Source organism: Otolemur garnettii, unplaced genomic scaffold, assembly GCF_000181295.1.
Source record: "Otolemur garnettii isolate 467f Iridium unplaced genomic scaffold, OtoGar3 scaffold00010, whole genome shotgun sequence".
Classification (NCBI taxonomy): domain Eukaryota; kingdom Metazoa; phylum Chordata; class Mammalia; order Primates; family Galagidae; genus Otolemur; species Otolemur garnettii.
The window spans coordinates 15,513,020-15,527,921 of NW_003852405.1; the positions used below are offsets into that span (position 1 = coordinate 15,513,020).

Below are 14,902 nucleotides of genomic sequence, written 5' to 3' on the forward strand. Positions count from 1 at the left end.
CCCCCCCACCATGATCCATAATTTGGCCTTGCAAAGATTCCCGTATCTGTTGACCAATAGCCTCACCCCTGGAGAATCATCCAGATGAGTTTTTGCTGCTGTCCCTAGTAACTCTCCCTTCCTGTACCCCAGCCCTTCCACCCACTTGGGTTTATACTGCAAGTCCAGAGATTGTATTGTCCACTGGCAAAAGGAATGCATTGTCCCCACCGTGGACACCAGGAGGGGCAGATGCTGACCATTTGGATGTCACTTCTGCAGCAACATCGTGGTTGGCAGCTGACCAGCTCAGGAGTGAAGAAACCGGCTGGTGATCAGTATGGTCCTCTCCATGCACAGAACCCTCTGAGTCAGCCTTTCATGTAGAGCAGTGGTTCTCAACCTTCCTAATGCTGCGACCCTTTAATACAGTTCCTCATGTTGTGGTGACCCCCAACCATAAAATTATTTTCGTTGCTACTTCATAGCTGTAATTTTGCTACTGTGTTAGTTATGAATCTTAATGTAAATATCTAATATGCAGGATGGTCTTAGGTGACCTCTGTGAAAGGGTCGTTCAGCCCCCAAAGGGGTCGTGACCCACAGGTTGAGAACTGCTGATGTAGAGGAAGGGCACCGTTCATGTTCCCACATACAACAAAGGCTGCCTCTTAGCCTACAACCCCTCAGCCACCTCGTGTGATGAGGCTTTGTCGCTCCTGATCTCAGGCTCTGACCTCAGCATCCGCCCAAACGTGCCCTGCTCTTTCCTGTCAGTTGTGAGTAGACTGGGATCTCTGGGGATACTTCAAATGAGACCTGCTGTCAGTGTTGCCAAGAATATCTGTCGCTTGGTTGGAGGGAGGGCTGCCTTCTGGATTTGCACAAGATAAAGCGCTCCTGGCAACCGGGCGTTATCTGTGCTTCCATTATCACATCAGAGGGAGCTGCCATTCTGTCATGTTGCTTTAATTATTAACTCCAGAGCTGTTTGATCCCACATGTGAAATGGAGGTAGCAGAGTACCATCTCCTCATGTGAGCAGTCAATGGGATGCCATGGTAAAAGTTCTCTGTAGAAGTGCTGGCTCCCGGAGACCTTGCATTTGGGGTGAGTGAGGTGCAAAGATGGTCTGTGACAGGGGCAGTCTTCCTGAGTGCATCCCTGAAGCCTGTGACAAGGTGGGGTTGCTGAGAATCAAACTTGTAGCCGTTCTGCACTTACTACACCAAGTATCATATGCAAACAAGGCCCTTTTTCCAGCTGAATGAGGGCCTTCCCTGCTCTCACAAGGGATTAAAGCTACTCTAGCAACTGTAAGGGACTATGACACCAATTGCCACAAGGCTATCTGTTCCCTCCTCTTACCAACCACAGCCCTACCAAGACCCAGATGTGTCCACAGTAGCCAGCCAGCTGGGCACTCTCTCTCCTTGCTTGTGTCTGTGACCACCAAGGTATTCTCACTTCCACCCCCGCTGGCCACTAAATGTCTTTCTGGATCAGTAGGAATATTTTAGGTTACATCACTCTTTAAGAATTTGGTAAAAGTAATATCCCTCTCCCCAGTGGACAGACGCATGATAGTTTGTATATGATTTCCAGCAGCTCATGGAAGCCCCAAACACCCAGGTTAGAGACTTCCAGACTAGATTAACTCTCATGACAATTTTGGCAGGCTGCAGAATTAATCCAGTCTGTCACTCAGATGCTATTTCTCATGATTGGCCTGTAACTATAGAAAAAAGATATTTTCCTAGTGAAATATTTAGCTCAGGTGGCTGGAATCTGCTTGATAACAGAGGAAAAAGGATTAATAAGCCCATTGTCTGTCAAAGCTGGAATGATTAAGGTTAGCCTGACTCCACCTCTTGCTGGCATTGATGCCACCCTCCGCCCTGGTTCCTGCCTACCTGCCTGCCTTGCAGGCTGATCCATCTACTCAGACATTTGGCAGCCTTTCTAGGTGGAGGTGATGGGCTGGAAGATTGCACTGCCATTAGGGGCTTGATCAGAGGAGGTCTAGGCAGCAGCAGTATCTGAGGGGCACAGACAGAGAGTCTAAGAGGGAAGCTGGCCAGAGGGGCACAGCACCCAAGGAGCCATACCAGACATGGTTCTAGTTTTGGAAATGATTGGTGTCAGACAATCCAGTAATGTGGGCTGGCCGAGTATGAGGGAGCCAGGCCTGTGAGAAGTGGTTCTCTGGGGGAGTTAAACACGCATGGACGCTCAAGTCCCAGGGCTGGACTGGAGGGCTGTGAGGAGGCCACAGCAGGCTGGGGGACTGAGGCTCCTGCAGGGCATCCAGCTGGGACATAGACGGACTCCAATTGTGCAGCCGGCTTGGAACCAAAGGATGGGTGGCTTCCGGGCCCCATGGGGGAGGGGCCGACAGGATCCGCAGTCAGACCGGCTCTGACAGGGGTAGATGGAGACCTCGGTAGCTGTGGATAGACCCAGACATGCAGCCTGTTAACTCTAAATGATGAAGACCGTGGAGTAGAAAATCATCTGAGACATCTGAGCAAGTGTGGTTGAAACTATTTATGCCATTTTAGTATGCGACTTTTAAAGTTAAAAGCTAAAATATATTTTGAGGCTAAAAAACTCTTAAATGTCTCTTTATAGTTCCCTGGCTTTTAAGGTTCAAGAGTTTCCTAAGTATTCCAGCTGGGATGCAGTCAGTGGTTGGTGGCCTGAGGCCTGGTGGTCGTCCACACTCTCCTTCTGGTGGCGTGGCTCCCGTAACCCAGCACGTGGGTGGTCATGTGTCCTCAGGAACATAGGACACAGGGGTTTGTTGTCCCTCCCTTCAAAGGGGAAAGGAAGCTCACGTTTGCTGAGTGCCTGCTGTGTGCTGGGTGCCAGGCTCTTCATGTGTCATTTCACTGACGTTCATAGTAACCTGGTAAGTTTAGGGAGGAAACTGAGGCTCAGAGAAGTCTATTCCCCAAGATCACCCAGCTAGCAGTCAAGACTTGAGCCCACAGAGGCTCCTCCCCTAGCATCCTACCTCCAGGGTATGTTCCAGACCCACGGAGACATCAGATAGCTGTCTCACAGCTCCATTTTGGAAGATGCCAGATTGTAGAGGTGCTTGTGAGATGAGGGAATAGGTGTCGGGGGAGCTGGGAGAGAGGTGGCTGCCCCTGGCTGCTGAGGGTCTTGAGGTGGCCCTCAGCCCATTTCTGCAGCACCCTGCATGGGGAGGGGGGACTCTGCAGGGCTTTTGTGGTCATTGCTGTTAGTTATTTATACAGTTCACACTTCTCAAAAGTGGCAGAAAGGAGAGAGAGAGAAGCATATAGCAAGGAAAACCTGGGAACTAGATGGCAGGAGACATGAGTGATGACTCCAATAGCAAATGTAGACAGGAAGCCTGGGACGTAGGTGGCAAATCACCCCAGACGGGTAAGACTCCAAGGGGTGTAGGGACACGCTTCAGGGACATAGGGGTTCATGTGAAATTTGAATAAAGCTTTGCAAGTGTGTGCCCTTTGCTGTAGAAGGAGGGGGCATGGCTTTCACAGAATCTTAAAAAGGCCAAGACTGGCAGATAGACTGAATCTGCCGTACAGGCTAATGTGTGTTCTTTTACTTTGGCTTTAATGCTAAAAGCAGAAAATTGAGCTTGTGTGAATATGGGATTTCTGGGATGATACCAGCAAGTAGGTGGTACTGGTAGAGGGGCGTGTGGGACGGAAGTGTGCGTCATGGTGTGAGAAAGCCCAGCTGGGCAGGTACCTAACTTTGCTTCACATTATCCAGTTCTACAATTTTAATAGCTGGTTAGAGGAATGGAAATTTGCCAAGGGGGACATTTGTGAAGACTGTACTTAGTCTCTTTGTCTGTGTGCTGGGCAGATCAATACAGCTTCCGGACAGAGAGCATTTAACAGCCATAGTCTTTCATCCCCTTGAGGAATCTGGGGAAACTGTCAGACCGAGATGTGGAGGGCAGATACTCCTAAATGCACCCTCTGTGAGCAGAGCAAGCAAACGTCTTGACCACAGCAGTGCACAAAGGGGCCCAGAGAGCTGAGCCAGCACTGCCTACCCTCCTCTCTCGGAGTGCAGTTTGCATTCCCTTTTGGAGCGAGAAATCAATTGGATTTGCATATAGGGAAATGTGTTGAACTGTCTTTGGCAGCTTCCATAGCTGCTTAGCCTGGTGGGAAGAGGAGGTGACCTATTGTTCAAAGCCCTCTCTTCTGCCCGCCCTTGTTTCCCAGCTGCTGAAGGTGTGTATTTCAGGTGCATGATGTTCTGTTGGCTTTTTTCCCCCCCACAGAATCAAAGATAGGGCAGGTACCTGGAGAAACCTTGAGTGGCAGGGCTTCTGCTAAACTTGCCCCCTTTTCCGCCCAGGGCTTCCCAGGCACCTGCCACATTGCTATCCAGAGAGCTGGGCCCCTGGAGGGCATCCTTGCTGTGATGGTAGGCTGGTGCCAGGCCAGGCAGGTCCAGGCTAATCTTTGCCTACTTTCTAGGACACCAGGAGAAACAGAGCTGGTTTTGTCAGCCGTACTCCCTAGCTCATTAAAGCTGTCTTTGTTCACTGGGAGCCAGATCACTGGGGTTTAGTGGAAGCCAAAAGCATTGATCTTTGGAGGAAAGAGGGCGGAATGAAGAATCTCAGTAGCTGCCAAAAGAGGTTTTGAGCTGTTTTGATCATGACAACTGGTGCCCACCCCTCTACACACACTGACGTTCTGGGGGCAAGGATGGCTTGGCACAGTGCCTTCTGGCCATGGGCAGAGTCACTATCCTCAGGGCTGCTTGACCGTACCCAAGGGTGCCATAGTGTAAGGCTTGATGCCCTGATTCTGGGGTGGCTTTGGGGCTACAGTAAGTCTTGTTTCCCAAATGCCCTAAAACACTGAAAAGCAATTACCTGATTGGCTTATCTTTGTCCTGCCACCTGCCCCCACCCCTGCCCCTGCCCCATGCTCCATCAGAGAGAGGGTCTCCCTCACTGGGAGCTTGATCCAGCCTGGGCCACAGCACTTTGGGAAAGGGACTCTGCTCGCTGCTCTCTGTCTTCTCAGCGGAGGGGGCTGCTGCCAACATGTGTCTGTTGAATATGGCTGGCAGGCAGCTCCCGTTTCCATGGTTACTAAGTAGGGCAGGTTAGTATTATACTGCCCAAGGAAAAACTGGTATGGAGGGCAATGCTTATGCAGGGACCATCCTTTGGCCTGCTTCGACCCTCTTCCCAGATAAGGGGTGTAACATTGGACCTGCAGTAATGGAGATTTCCATCCAGGGTCTACCTGGCTGACCAGCCCTTTCACAAGTGTTTCCCTGGGTGCAGGGGAGTGAGCCTCTCACATGGCGGGGGGTGGGGGGGGAGCACTGGGGAGCACTCATCCATCCCTGGGATTTTATTAGACCCCCTCCCCTGTCCCCAGATGGGTGTGGTATTTGGAAAAGCCCGAATCTAAATCTGATGGGCCCTAAATCCCATGTACTCAATCATCAGAAAGTAACCCACTGCCACAAGTCACAGCATTTTCATAATTGCAAAACATTTTTTTAAAATCTTGTATTTGTTTTTCCATAGGATTAGATACCAGATTCTGCAGTCCGAGGCTGGAGTTCCCAGTCCTTTGTTCTCTGCTGAGTGACATACCATTCTGGTCCTCTGTTTCTTTGTAACTAGAATAGAATAATCATTGTGGAGAGAAAGTAGGAGAATTGATCAGCATGAGTAGGAGACATTTAAAAGCATAATAAGTCAGTGAAGGGCACTTTGCGAATTCATGCAATTATCATCTTTGGTTGCAATAATAACACGTTATTTTAGTCTCTCTCTTTGGCTGTTTCAGGAGGAAATTGATTGAAACCTTTGAGTGCTGCTTCAGAAATTATTTTTGGTGTGGAACAAAAATAAAAGGTGCTTAGGAAACAGTTACCTAATCAGATTAGCCCATTCTTTAATCCTAGCAGAACAAATTCTTGCAGCATTTTGGAGCTATTTCTTAGAGCAAACAGGGAGAGCCTCAGGTGGTAAGAGCTGTGATTCTACAATGTCCTGAGTGTCTTTTGCTTTTGCCCTGGCTCTGGAGGAAGTTACTATATCATACTATGTAATTTACATGTCCGAGTTATTTGCGTATTTATTTTTAAGGATGTGTTTTCATTCATGATTTCTGGGGAAGGATGTCAGAATTCCGAGGCCCTTAGCTGACAATGTCACTGAATTTCTGGCAGGATTTAAGGAGCTGCTCTCCTCCCTTTTCCAGGGGCTGGGATGGTGCTTTTCTGGCCTACTGGGGAGTTTTTTTTAACCGGAACGAGTATTATTTTCTGCCAAAGGGCCATAACAGGTGAAAACTGTGCTCCTTCCCTGATGGCTAATGTCCCGATAAGTCATCACCACAAAACTCCTGGTGCCGCAGACCCAGGCTGCTCATATGGGCTCACCCTTTGAACCCCATCTGATAGAAACAAGGGCCAGCCAGAAAGCACTCCCTCACACGTACAGTACACAGACCTTGGAGAACAGTATTAATCTACCAACTGGATGATCTGCAGAGCTGTTCCAGTGAAAAAACCCTTTATTTGTAGCCTGTTTCCAGTTCCCAGGTGAACTGCCCAGGAGTTCTCCAGACTGCAAACCTGACCTCCAGAGTCACGGAGGAAGAGCGAGGGAGGCACCCAGCTGACGGAGCAGAGAGGAAAGCAGCTGCCCAGTTGTGCCTGTGGTGTCAGAGCCCAGCTGGCCCCCTCCCCCGTTTGGCTTGTTCATGTGGCCGAGCCTCTGCCCTCGGTGGCTCTCTGTACCTGCTCACTGGGCTCTGGGCAGACAAGTCCCTGTTTTTATAGACAGACTTGACCTAGTCCAAAGGCCGCAGCCTCCTGAGGATTTGACTCTAATCCCGCTGGATATTTCTCATACTTCCCTCGTGCCTCAGCTGGGATCGTTCCTTTCTGGACTGAATAGGTTCTGTTTCTTCCTCTTTACAAGTTTCTGCCTGTGTGAAGTTTTAAAAAGCTTCAGGACACATTCCATTTGTGAGTGGCCAAAGCCACAAAAAGTTAATATTTAAAACAGTAGGAGAGGAAGAGCTATATAGGCAGGAACTTGAATTTTATTTTCCTTTTCTTTTTTTTTTTTTTTTTTGAGACGAAGCCTCACTTTGTCATCCTGGGCAGAGTGCCGTGGCATCATAGCTCACAGCAACCTCAAACTCTTAGGCTCAAGTGATCTTCTTGCCTCAGCCTCCTGAGTAGCTAGGACTGTAGGCACCCGCCACAGCACCTAGCTATTTGGGGGGATGGGGAGAATGGGGTCACGCTGTTGCTCAATCTCGTCGCGAACTCATGAAGTAAAGCAATCCACCTGCCTCATCCTCCCAGAGTGCTAGGATTACAGGAGTGAGCCACTGCACCCAGTTCTTGAATTTGATTTTTTAAAAACCAAGCAAAAAATTGAAAAAATAGGATTGTTGGGGATCCACTATAACTTGAATGAAAGAAGAAAAGCAATTCCTTTCCCTAAAGGTGTTATGAGGTGGGGAGTAAACACATCTCACTGAAGGGGAATCTAATCTAGGAAGGGCCTTGGATGCAAGGCTTGTGTGCTGGCTCTAGGTTACCCACAGTGGGCAGTTCCAGTGATGATGGGTAATTAAAGTTAGGGAGGGGCATAGGACAAACAGTTGCGTCAGAAGGGGGCACACAGTCCCCATCCTCCCAGCAGACTGCACAGTCAGGTGGGAAGGGCACAGGGGCTCAGAGTGTTTGCTGACAGACTTGCTAATTAAACACCAAAAGGCAATATTGCTTTGCCAATAGTGATGGTGGTGCCAAGTTATCAGTTGCAAACTGGCTGCCAGGAGCATCTAATTAAAAATAAACAGCCCTGGAGGTGGGCGTGGGAGAGTGAGGACAGGAGCTTGCCTGAGTTGCTCAGGACAGCTAGGATTGCTCCTCGGGAAAGTCATGCCCTGGTCACTTTAAAGCCACCTCCTTTTCTCAGAGGAGGCTGTGTTTCATAACAAGGTGGTGTGGTATGTACAACTTGCCCGGCTCCCTTAAACCCCTGGGTGTGAGGGTGACAAGCAAACAGACAAAGCCACTAGAAGCAGATTGCACTGTACGGTTCAGCCCCAAGAAGGAAAGGTTGCCTGGGGGGTTAACGATTTCTGCGGGGTCTCTAAATTGAGACTAGCCAAAGCCAAAGCCCAAGGCCTTTTCTAAGAGGGGTTAGAATTTCATCAGAAAGCAAGTCTGGTCACATGAGAATTTCTGGCACCGTGTGCATGGCAGGCTGGACACTAGCCTGCCAGAATTGAGTGAGTGGATCGTATTGGCTTCAGCCGAGGGGGAAAGTCCCAGACTGGCCTGGGAGAAGGAGCCGTCTGACTGCCCGGCCACGGCCACGGACCGCGAGCAGGAGCAGGACGGCAGCTGCCGAGGGACAGGGCTCCACCATCCGAAGCCTCCTCTCTTTTAACCTAAGGAGAGTGTATACTCCTGGGATCGAGGGCTGAACGATGCCTAAGGATTGCAATGCTTTCCACGCCGTCTCGGCAGCTCTGTGCTGCTTCTATCACCGCAAGTCTTTCCTTGGAGTCAAGGTAGGTGTGGTTTGGAGATAAGGTACATCTATAAATCTTTGTGGGGGCCCTTCTCAGAGGTCCTGGAAAAAGTTTGCAGCTTGCTGGCTGTAAGGGTAGAGGAACTTGCTTTGATCCGATGCATCTTCGTGAGCTCCTAGTGGCGCACCTCCCAGCCACAGAAGCCACCAGCATAGAACCAGGTTCCTTGTCTGCTTGGGGACAAAGCTGTTTTTCTGGATACTTTCAGTTTCCTTGGGCTGAAATTTTATACCAAAGTAGCTCAATAAGACACAGCTATGTTTCTCTCTTTGTCTCTGTCTCCCTTCCCTCATTTGTAATTTACGTGCAGTGGCCAAGCCCCTTTTCTCTGCTTAACCTGCTGGCCCGTTGCGTGGCAGTAATGTATATCATGCAGAAACCACAGAACATCTTTCCGATTGCAGCCAGCCTTCAGGGTGCAGAACTGTCTCTTTCACTGCTCACATTTTAACCTTTGTTACAAGACACCGATGCCAAAGGCTTTGTGTAATATGTCAATATACTAGCTTGACGAAAATATTCAGAGCACCTCCTTTGACTAATTCAAGACGAGGCTCGTGTTCTGTGTTGCCTGCCTGTGACGCATGGAGAATTAAAATTAATGTGGGCTTTCACTGATGTTGGGGTTTGTCTGCCTCAGAGAAATCCTGCTGGCAGCAGCCTGAACTGTGGACCTCGTTTATTCCTGGGAAACCAGGAGTGGAAAGCTCTCAAGGAATTCTCCCCACCCTGAGGCACTGCTCCCTCTCCCGCTGGACAGACTTACTCTTTGCCTATGAAAAGGCTACGCAGGGTTATGATGCTTGGCTGCTTTCTTCTCGGTGTGCTTTAAAAAACAAATCTCAGGAAAGCCACCTGTTAGTGTGGGAGAAAGACCACCCTCTGTGGACAAAGACGCTCTGAATGAGAAGAGGGGGAGCTGCTTCTGATTTTGCTATCTGGTTGGAGTGTTGAGGCCAGCAAAGTTGAACCATCCAACAGAATTCATTTTTACCACTTTGTCAAAAACTTTGTGGGAGGGTGAGTGATTTATCATCCGCTAAAAGTGTTCCCCTCCTGACTTGAGCGTGGAGCCCAGTGGCGTGATGCGAGGACCATGTGGTTTCAGGCCTAAATGTGGCTCGCTGGAGTCTGGTGGATGAAGTCATGCCATTAGCAGGGTTTTAAAGCTGTCAAAGACAGACCGGCGGTCCCCAGGGAAGGGTGCGTGGCAGGGATTGGCAGTAGGTTTCCACTCTAATACAAGTCCTTCCATAAGCCGGCTTCTGCTAACTCAGCAAAGTGCAACTCAGCATTTGGTGTGTAAGGAATCGGCCCGTGAGTGTCTGGATTCGAGAGATCGGATTCTGTTTGGGTACCCTGTGTGTGGGCAGTTATAGCCCCGAGGCCTGCGGGATAAGTAGTAAGGGCCACACGGTGTGTGGAGTCTGTTGGAACCACCATCATTCATTCGGCGTATCCCTTCCTGGCTGCCCTCCCCTGGCCTCTCTTGGTACTTGGCCATTGGTAGAAATGCCTTCCTTTCCTCTCTGCCCCCAGTTTGTCCAAGTCTTCATTGCACAGAGGAGGGACTGATCAGCTCTTTTGCCAGAAACTGGAGCCTCAGTCCCAACGTAGGGTTCCCCACCTGCCTCCTCAAGAAACATTTCCCTATTTTGTTTTACTTAACCAATTCTTTGGGACAAAACTCGGCTCACCCTCAATCCCTCATCCTGCCAATGTTGCCACAGTAATAGTGCCGAATTGCTTTATTGACTCCCACTTTAATTAGGGGTTCCAGATCGTGCTGCTCATAATTAGTTTCCGTTGCAATTAGAGTTTCAAAATTAAATTGGGATTGATTGCCTGATAGCAGAGAGGAAATAGAGCTCTGGTTCTTGACCGTGTATGCTGCTTCTCTTGGCACGAGTGTCTCATACCAGAAATAACACTGCGGTAGCCATGGTAACTTTCTATTTGGTCTAATCCATATCATCTCTGGAGAAAGTAGGATGTTATTAATAGTGTTTGTTGTATGGGAAGAAAACTAAAAATATAAAAACTCCTTCATGACATAGGAGGCCAGTTATGCATGAGTGTTTTCAGGGAAGAAGGTCTTATTTGCACAGCTCTTATGGAAATTAGAATGTACATAGGGGCCTCGTACAGAGTTGTGCAGAGACCCTGGAAAGAATTAAATGGGAAGCCAAAAAATGGAGAGAATGATGAAGGATAGCACACATTATTGGCCCACATAGAGTTGGGGCCAGATACAAGATGTTCTAGCCATGTTTAAGGTCATGAGTTTAACACCCCGTAGGGGTTCACAACAGAGAGTCATGTCATAAAAGACCACTGAGTCTTCTCCAGGAAAAAGGGAAAGTATATTTTGAATAAGTCCAATGGGTAGAAGCTTGTAATAGATCATGGATATTCCAGATCCGTGACATTCACAGACACACTCAGGTTTGAAAGTCTCTGAATGTTGACTGTGGCCTCATCCATGCATAACATCCTGTTGGAGATGGGTGAGGTGGGGTGGCGAATGACACTTGAGATGTGGTTCCTGCCTTAGGAGGACTTATCACAAGTGCACTACGCCATGGTATCATTTCATTACGTTTGCAAAAGGCTTTCCAGTGTCTGAATTCTCTGACATGTTGTCTTATTGGACCCTCAACCTAGCTCTATGAGTTGAGCAAGGCAATAGTTCACCTTTTAAAAAAAATTTTTTTTAATTTCTTTTTTTCAAGATAGGATTTCATTATGTTCAAGCTGGACTTAAACTCAAGCAGTTCTTCCTCCTTAGCCTCCCAAGGAGCGGAAATACAGGTGCACACCACTGTGCCTGGCGATTTACCATTTCCACAGGGGATAAATTGGGGCATGGAGAAACAGCCTGCCCAGAATCATATAGTGGGGAGCCAGGAATAGAAATCAGCTTTCTGGGCTTCTACTATACCATATTAAGACAATGGAAATCTGAAACAAGACGAAAGCGTGTCCTTTAATACTTTATCCTGCCATTCCGTTGAGAGAGAACAGTTCAAGCCTCAGTCCAGGAAAGATGTCAGGCTGGTTTTTGTAGACCCTTTTCATAATTTTCTTCTTTTTTTAGTAACTCAGTGTCTGGTTAGACAAAGGAGAGGATGTATGGGGAAGGCACTCCAGTCTAAGGAAGCAGCAGACCCAACAGCTCAAAAAAAGAAAAAGAAAACAAACCACTGGCAGCGGTAGAAACACCGAGGGCCAGGCCTGCTCAGAGAAGCAGGCAAGTCCAGTAGATGCCATAGTCAGAAAAGGGACAAAGGCCTCTGGGGTCCAGGCGGAGGAGCTGGAAACCATCCCACCAGCCAGGCCTCCCTCACCAGGAGTTACTGAGTATTTGAGGCAGATTTCCACCTTCATCCTGATTGCACCCTCAGTTCAGCTTAGCAGTCATTGATTCATTGATTGTGGAGCCTCAGATATACCAGGCCTTTCCCAGGTGCTGGGGACCCAGTCCCTGTATTATAGGAGTTTGGGATCCAGTTGGGGAGACCTGCTACAGTTCCATGCTTGATAGACATTCCACAGATATTTACCGGTCCAGAAGGGCTAGAGAGGTGGCAAGGGGCAGCCAGGGACGGGACTGCCTTGAGGTCCCTGCTGAACTACAGAGGGAATTTGACAGGCAGCACAGTAGGCCCCCTGTGGGGGGCCAACACTGAGAACAAGCCACCCTCTGGCCTCCTGTGTCTCCGATGAAGGGAGTGGATGTTAAGCATGTACTTCAGTGCCAGGAAATGCTGTGTAGTGGGAAGATCTTAAATCGCGTTGTTGCTGCTGCTGTTATGTTTTGTTTTGCTTTAAACCATTTCCCTTACCCTGAAAAAATCTTCAGAGCCCCTCTGAATCCGCATTATAGCCTGAGGCGTCCCGTCCTAGAATACCGGCCTTGGAACTTGGTTTCATGTGAAACCGCCTTTCTGGGTAGCGAGTGTGCGTGTGTGTGTGTGTGTGCGTGTGCGTGTGCGTGTGTGTGTCAGGGGTGTCAGTCCTCTTCCCTGTGGCAGATCCTTTGGTCTGTCTGTTACTGTGATAGCTTTGGGACTAGTGACATATCCTGGCTTTGACAAGGGCCCGAGTTGGCTTTGTCACGTGTGTGTCACACACCATCAGCACAAGCTGCACGTGGTAGAGAAAGCCACGGGGGAGGTCTTTCCAAATGACTCAGCCCCTCCTTGTGGTGGCTGCTAGTTGCTCATTTATCTCTCCTGCCCCCCAATAAAGAAGCCCAGCACAGCTTGTTTTGAGAGACTTAAATGCATTCCTTTGGCATCAAGGGAAGGCTGCGCTTGTCAGGCTGTGTCCCGGGGCCCCCTCTCCAACAGGCCTCAGAGCTTGGATCCTGACCAAGGACTTGTTTTTGTTGGATAGACCTGAACAGGAAGCAGAGATGGGGCTGGAATCCTGGGAAAATTCTGTTAGTGGATTCAGCACCCAGGATTGCAGAGATGGGCAGAGCTCAGCACTGGAGAAGACGCTGGAGGACCATCATGCTTGGACCACAGAGGCCTCTCTGCACAGCCCAAGTGAGAGGCCGGCTGTGCACAGAGGACCCAGGCCTGCTGCAGGCAGGAAGATGTTATCAAGGAGAGCTCAGGGGCCTTTTAGCTGCTGGGTATTTTGGAGGTCCCCAGAGATAGCAGAAGAGTCTCAGGCTGTCTTGGCTGGGAAGGAAAGGAGCAGCTTGTGAGATTAGACAGCACTGTATCATCTTTGTCCTCTACTGTATTTCCAGTGCCCAGGAGCCCCTGTTGGAATCTGGTGTTGGCCATGAGAATTTTTTTTTTTTCTGTTTTTGGCCAAGGCTGGGTTTGAACCCGCCACCTCCGGCATATGGAGCTGGCGCCCTACTCTTTTGAGCCACAGATGCCACCCTGGGCCATGAGAATATGTGGCTTATTTCTCTGGCTTATGAAGGAACTGTGATCAGCCTTTTGGTTTATATGGAGAACTCCTCTGTCTCTCCAGCATCTAGCCTAGATACGCGTATGCTTTTATAAAAATAGTTATGTAAAAAGGGGTTGCCGAATCTGGATTCACAAGAAGATGGGATTTGAGGAGTCATCTATGCAGCCGCCACTTGGAAGTCATCTATCTATCATCCCCCTTCCCCAGCTCACCCCCAGCACGTGCGCTGAGGGCGCCTGAGGCACTGTGAAGACAGGTGACAGTTCCCACCCAGAAGGAGCTCTTCTGTGGCGGGTGGGGGTGGGGAAGCCCCAAGCAGCTCTCTCTGAGCTGGCTGGTAGGTGCAAAGGCAGGAAGGAGGCACAGCCAGTTATGAGACGTGTTTGACCCAGCCCCAGGCCGGGGGGCTTCCTGGAAAAGGTAACACCGCAGGAGCTGTGGGTAGAAAAGGCGTGGGCCTCCAGTGGTGCTTGAGGCCTGTGTCTGGGAAGAGGTGGGACTTTTATCTAGAGCAGAAAGGAGCCAGTGAGCAGTTGGGCCGGGGAGTCGGTGGGGTTGATCTCTGTGTGTATGGGACAAGTTTGAGGAACATTCGCGGCATCCCTCCTAGCTCATCCCTGTGTCCTCAGCGGGGCCCCAGAAGCCTCCTGTCACTTCTGCTTGCCCTCGTTCAGCTCACTGCCATTTCCCTCCCTCCACTTTCTCTTCAAGCCTTAGCCTTCTTAACACTCATGACAAGATCTTGTTTCTCACTTTGTAGTCGTAGTTAAAGCCACCATCAGACATGATCTTTCCCATTCTCACCACTGCCGCTGCGAGTTACAGTGTTAGCCACATCCATATCCATGACCCTGCTTCTTCCTCCAGCCTCCAAGGACAGAGCGTCCTTCTCCCTGATGAGGGCCAGCCCTGCCACGTGGTCCTAGGACCTCCCTCCTCTAGGACTCTCCATGGTTCTCTCCTCTTCCCAGGGACCTCCAGTCTCTCGCCGCCCCCACCCTTTCCTTTTAGCTGATAAACTTGCTCTGGTATTTCCCATCCTGAAAAATCACCCTCATTTCCCTATCTGCCTTCCTGGTCTCGTGTTCCCCACCCATAGCCTGGTTAACACGGTCTTCACTTGCTCACTTCCCACTGGCCGCACAGCCCCCTTTACTCTACCAGCAACCTGCACGTGGCCAAGTCCACTAGATGCTGTCCAATCTGATTTTGTTGGAACTCTCTGCTGCTCTTGGCTCTGCTGGCCATTCCTTCCTGAAACTCTGCTCACCTAGCCTCCAGGACACTGCACGCCATTTGTGCAACTGGGTCCTTCCTGCTAGTCGTATGCTGTCTCCTTAGATTTCTCTTCTAGTCTGCCTTTAGCCAGCATCCCCCAG

General features: G+C 49.6%; 1 protein-coding gene across 2 annotated transcripts in view; it reads left to right on the top strand.

Annotated features, from left to right (window-relative positions):
* Positions 1-14,902, top strand: part of BCAR3 (BCAR3, NSP family adaptor protein) — a 110,381-nt gene that overhangs the window by 53,513 nt on the left and 41,966 nt on the right. Inside the window, exon 1 of one of the 2 annotated variants that reach the window (XM_003784147.3) lies at positions 8,221-8,567. The exons of the other annotated variant lie outside the window; for it this stretch is intronic. Coding sequence (XP_003784195.1) covers positions 8,484-8,567 — 84 coding nt within the window. The 5' untranslated portion in view covers positions 8,221-8,483. Of the gene's footprint in view, positions 1-8,220; positions 8,568-14,902 lie in introns of those variants that run through there. 2 annotated transcript variants of the gene reach the window in all.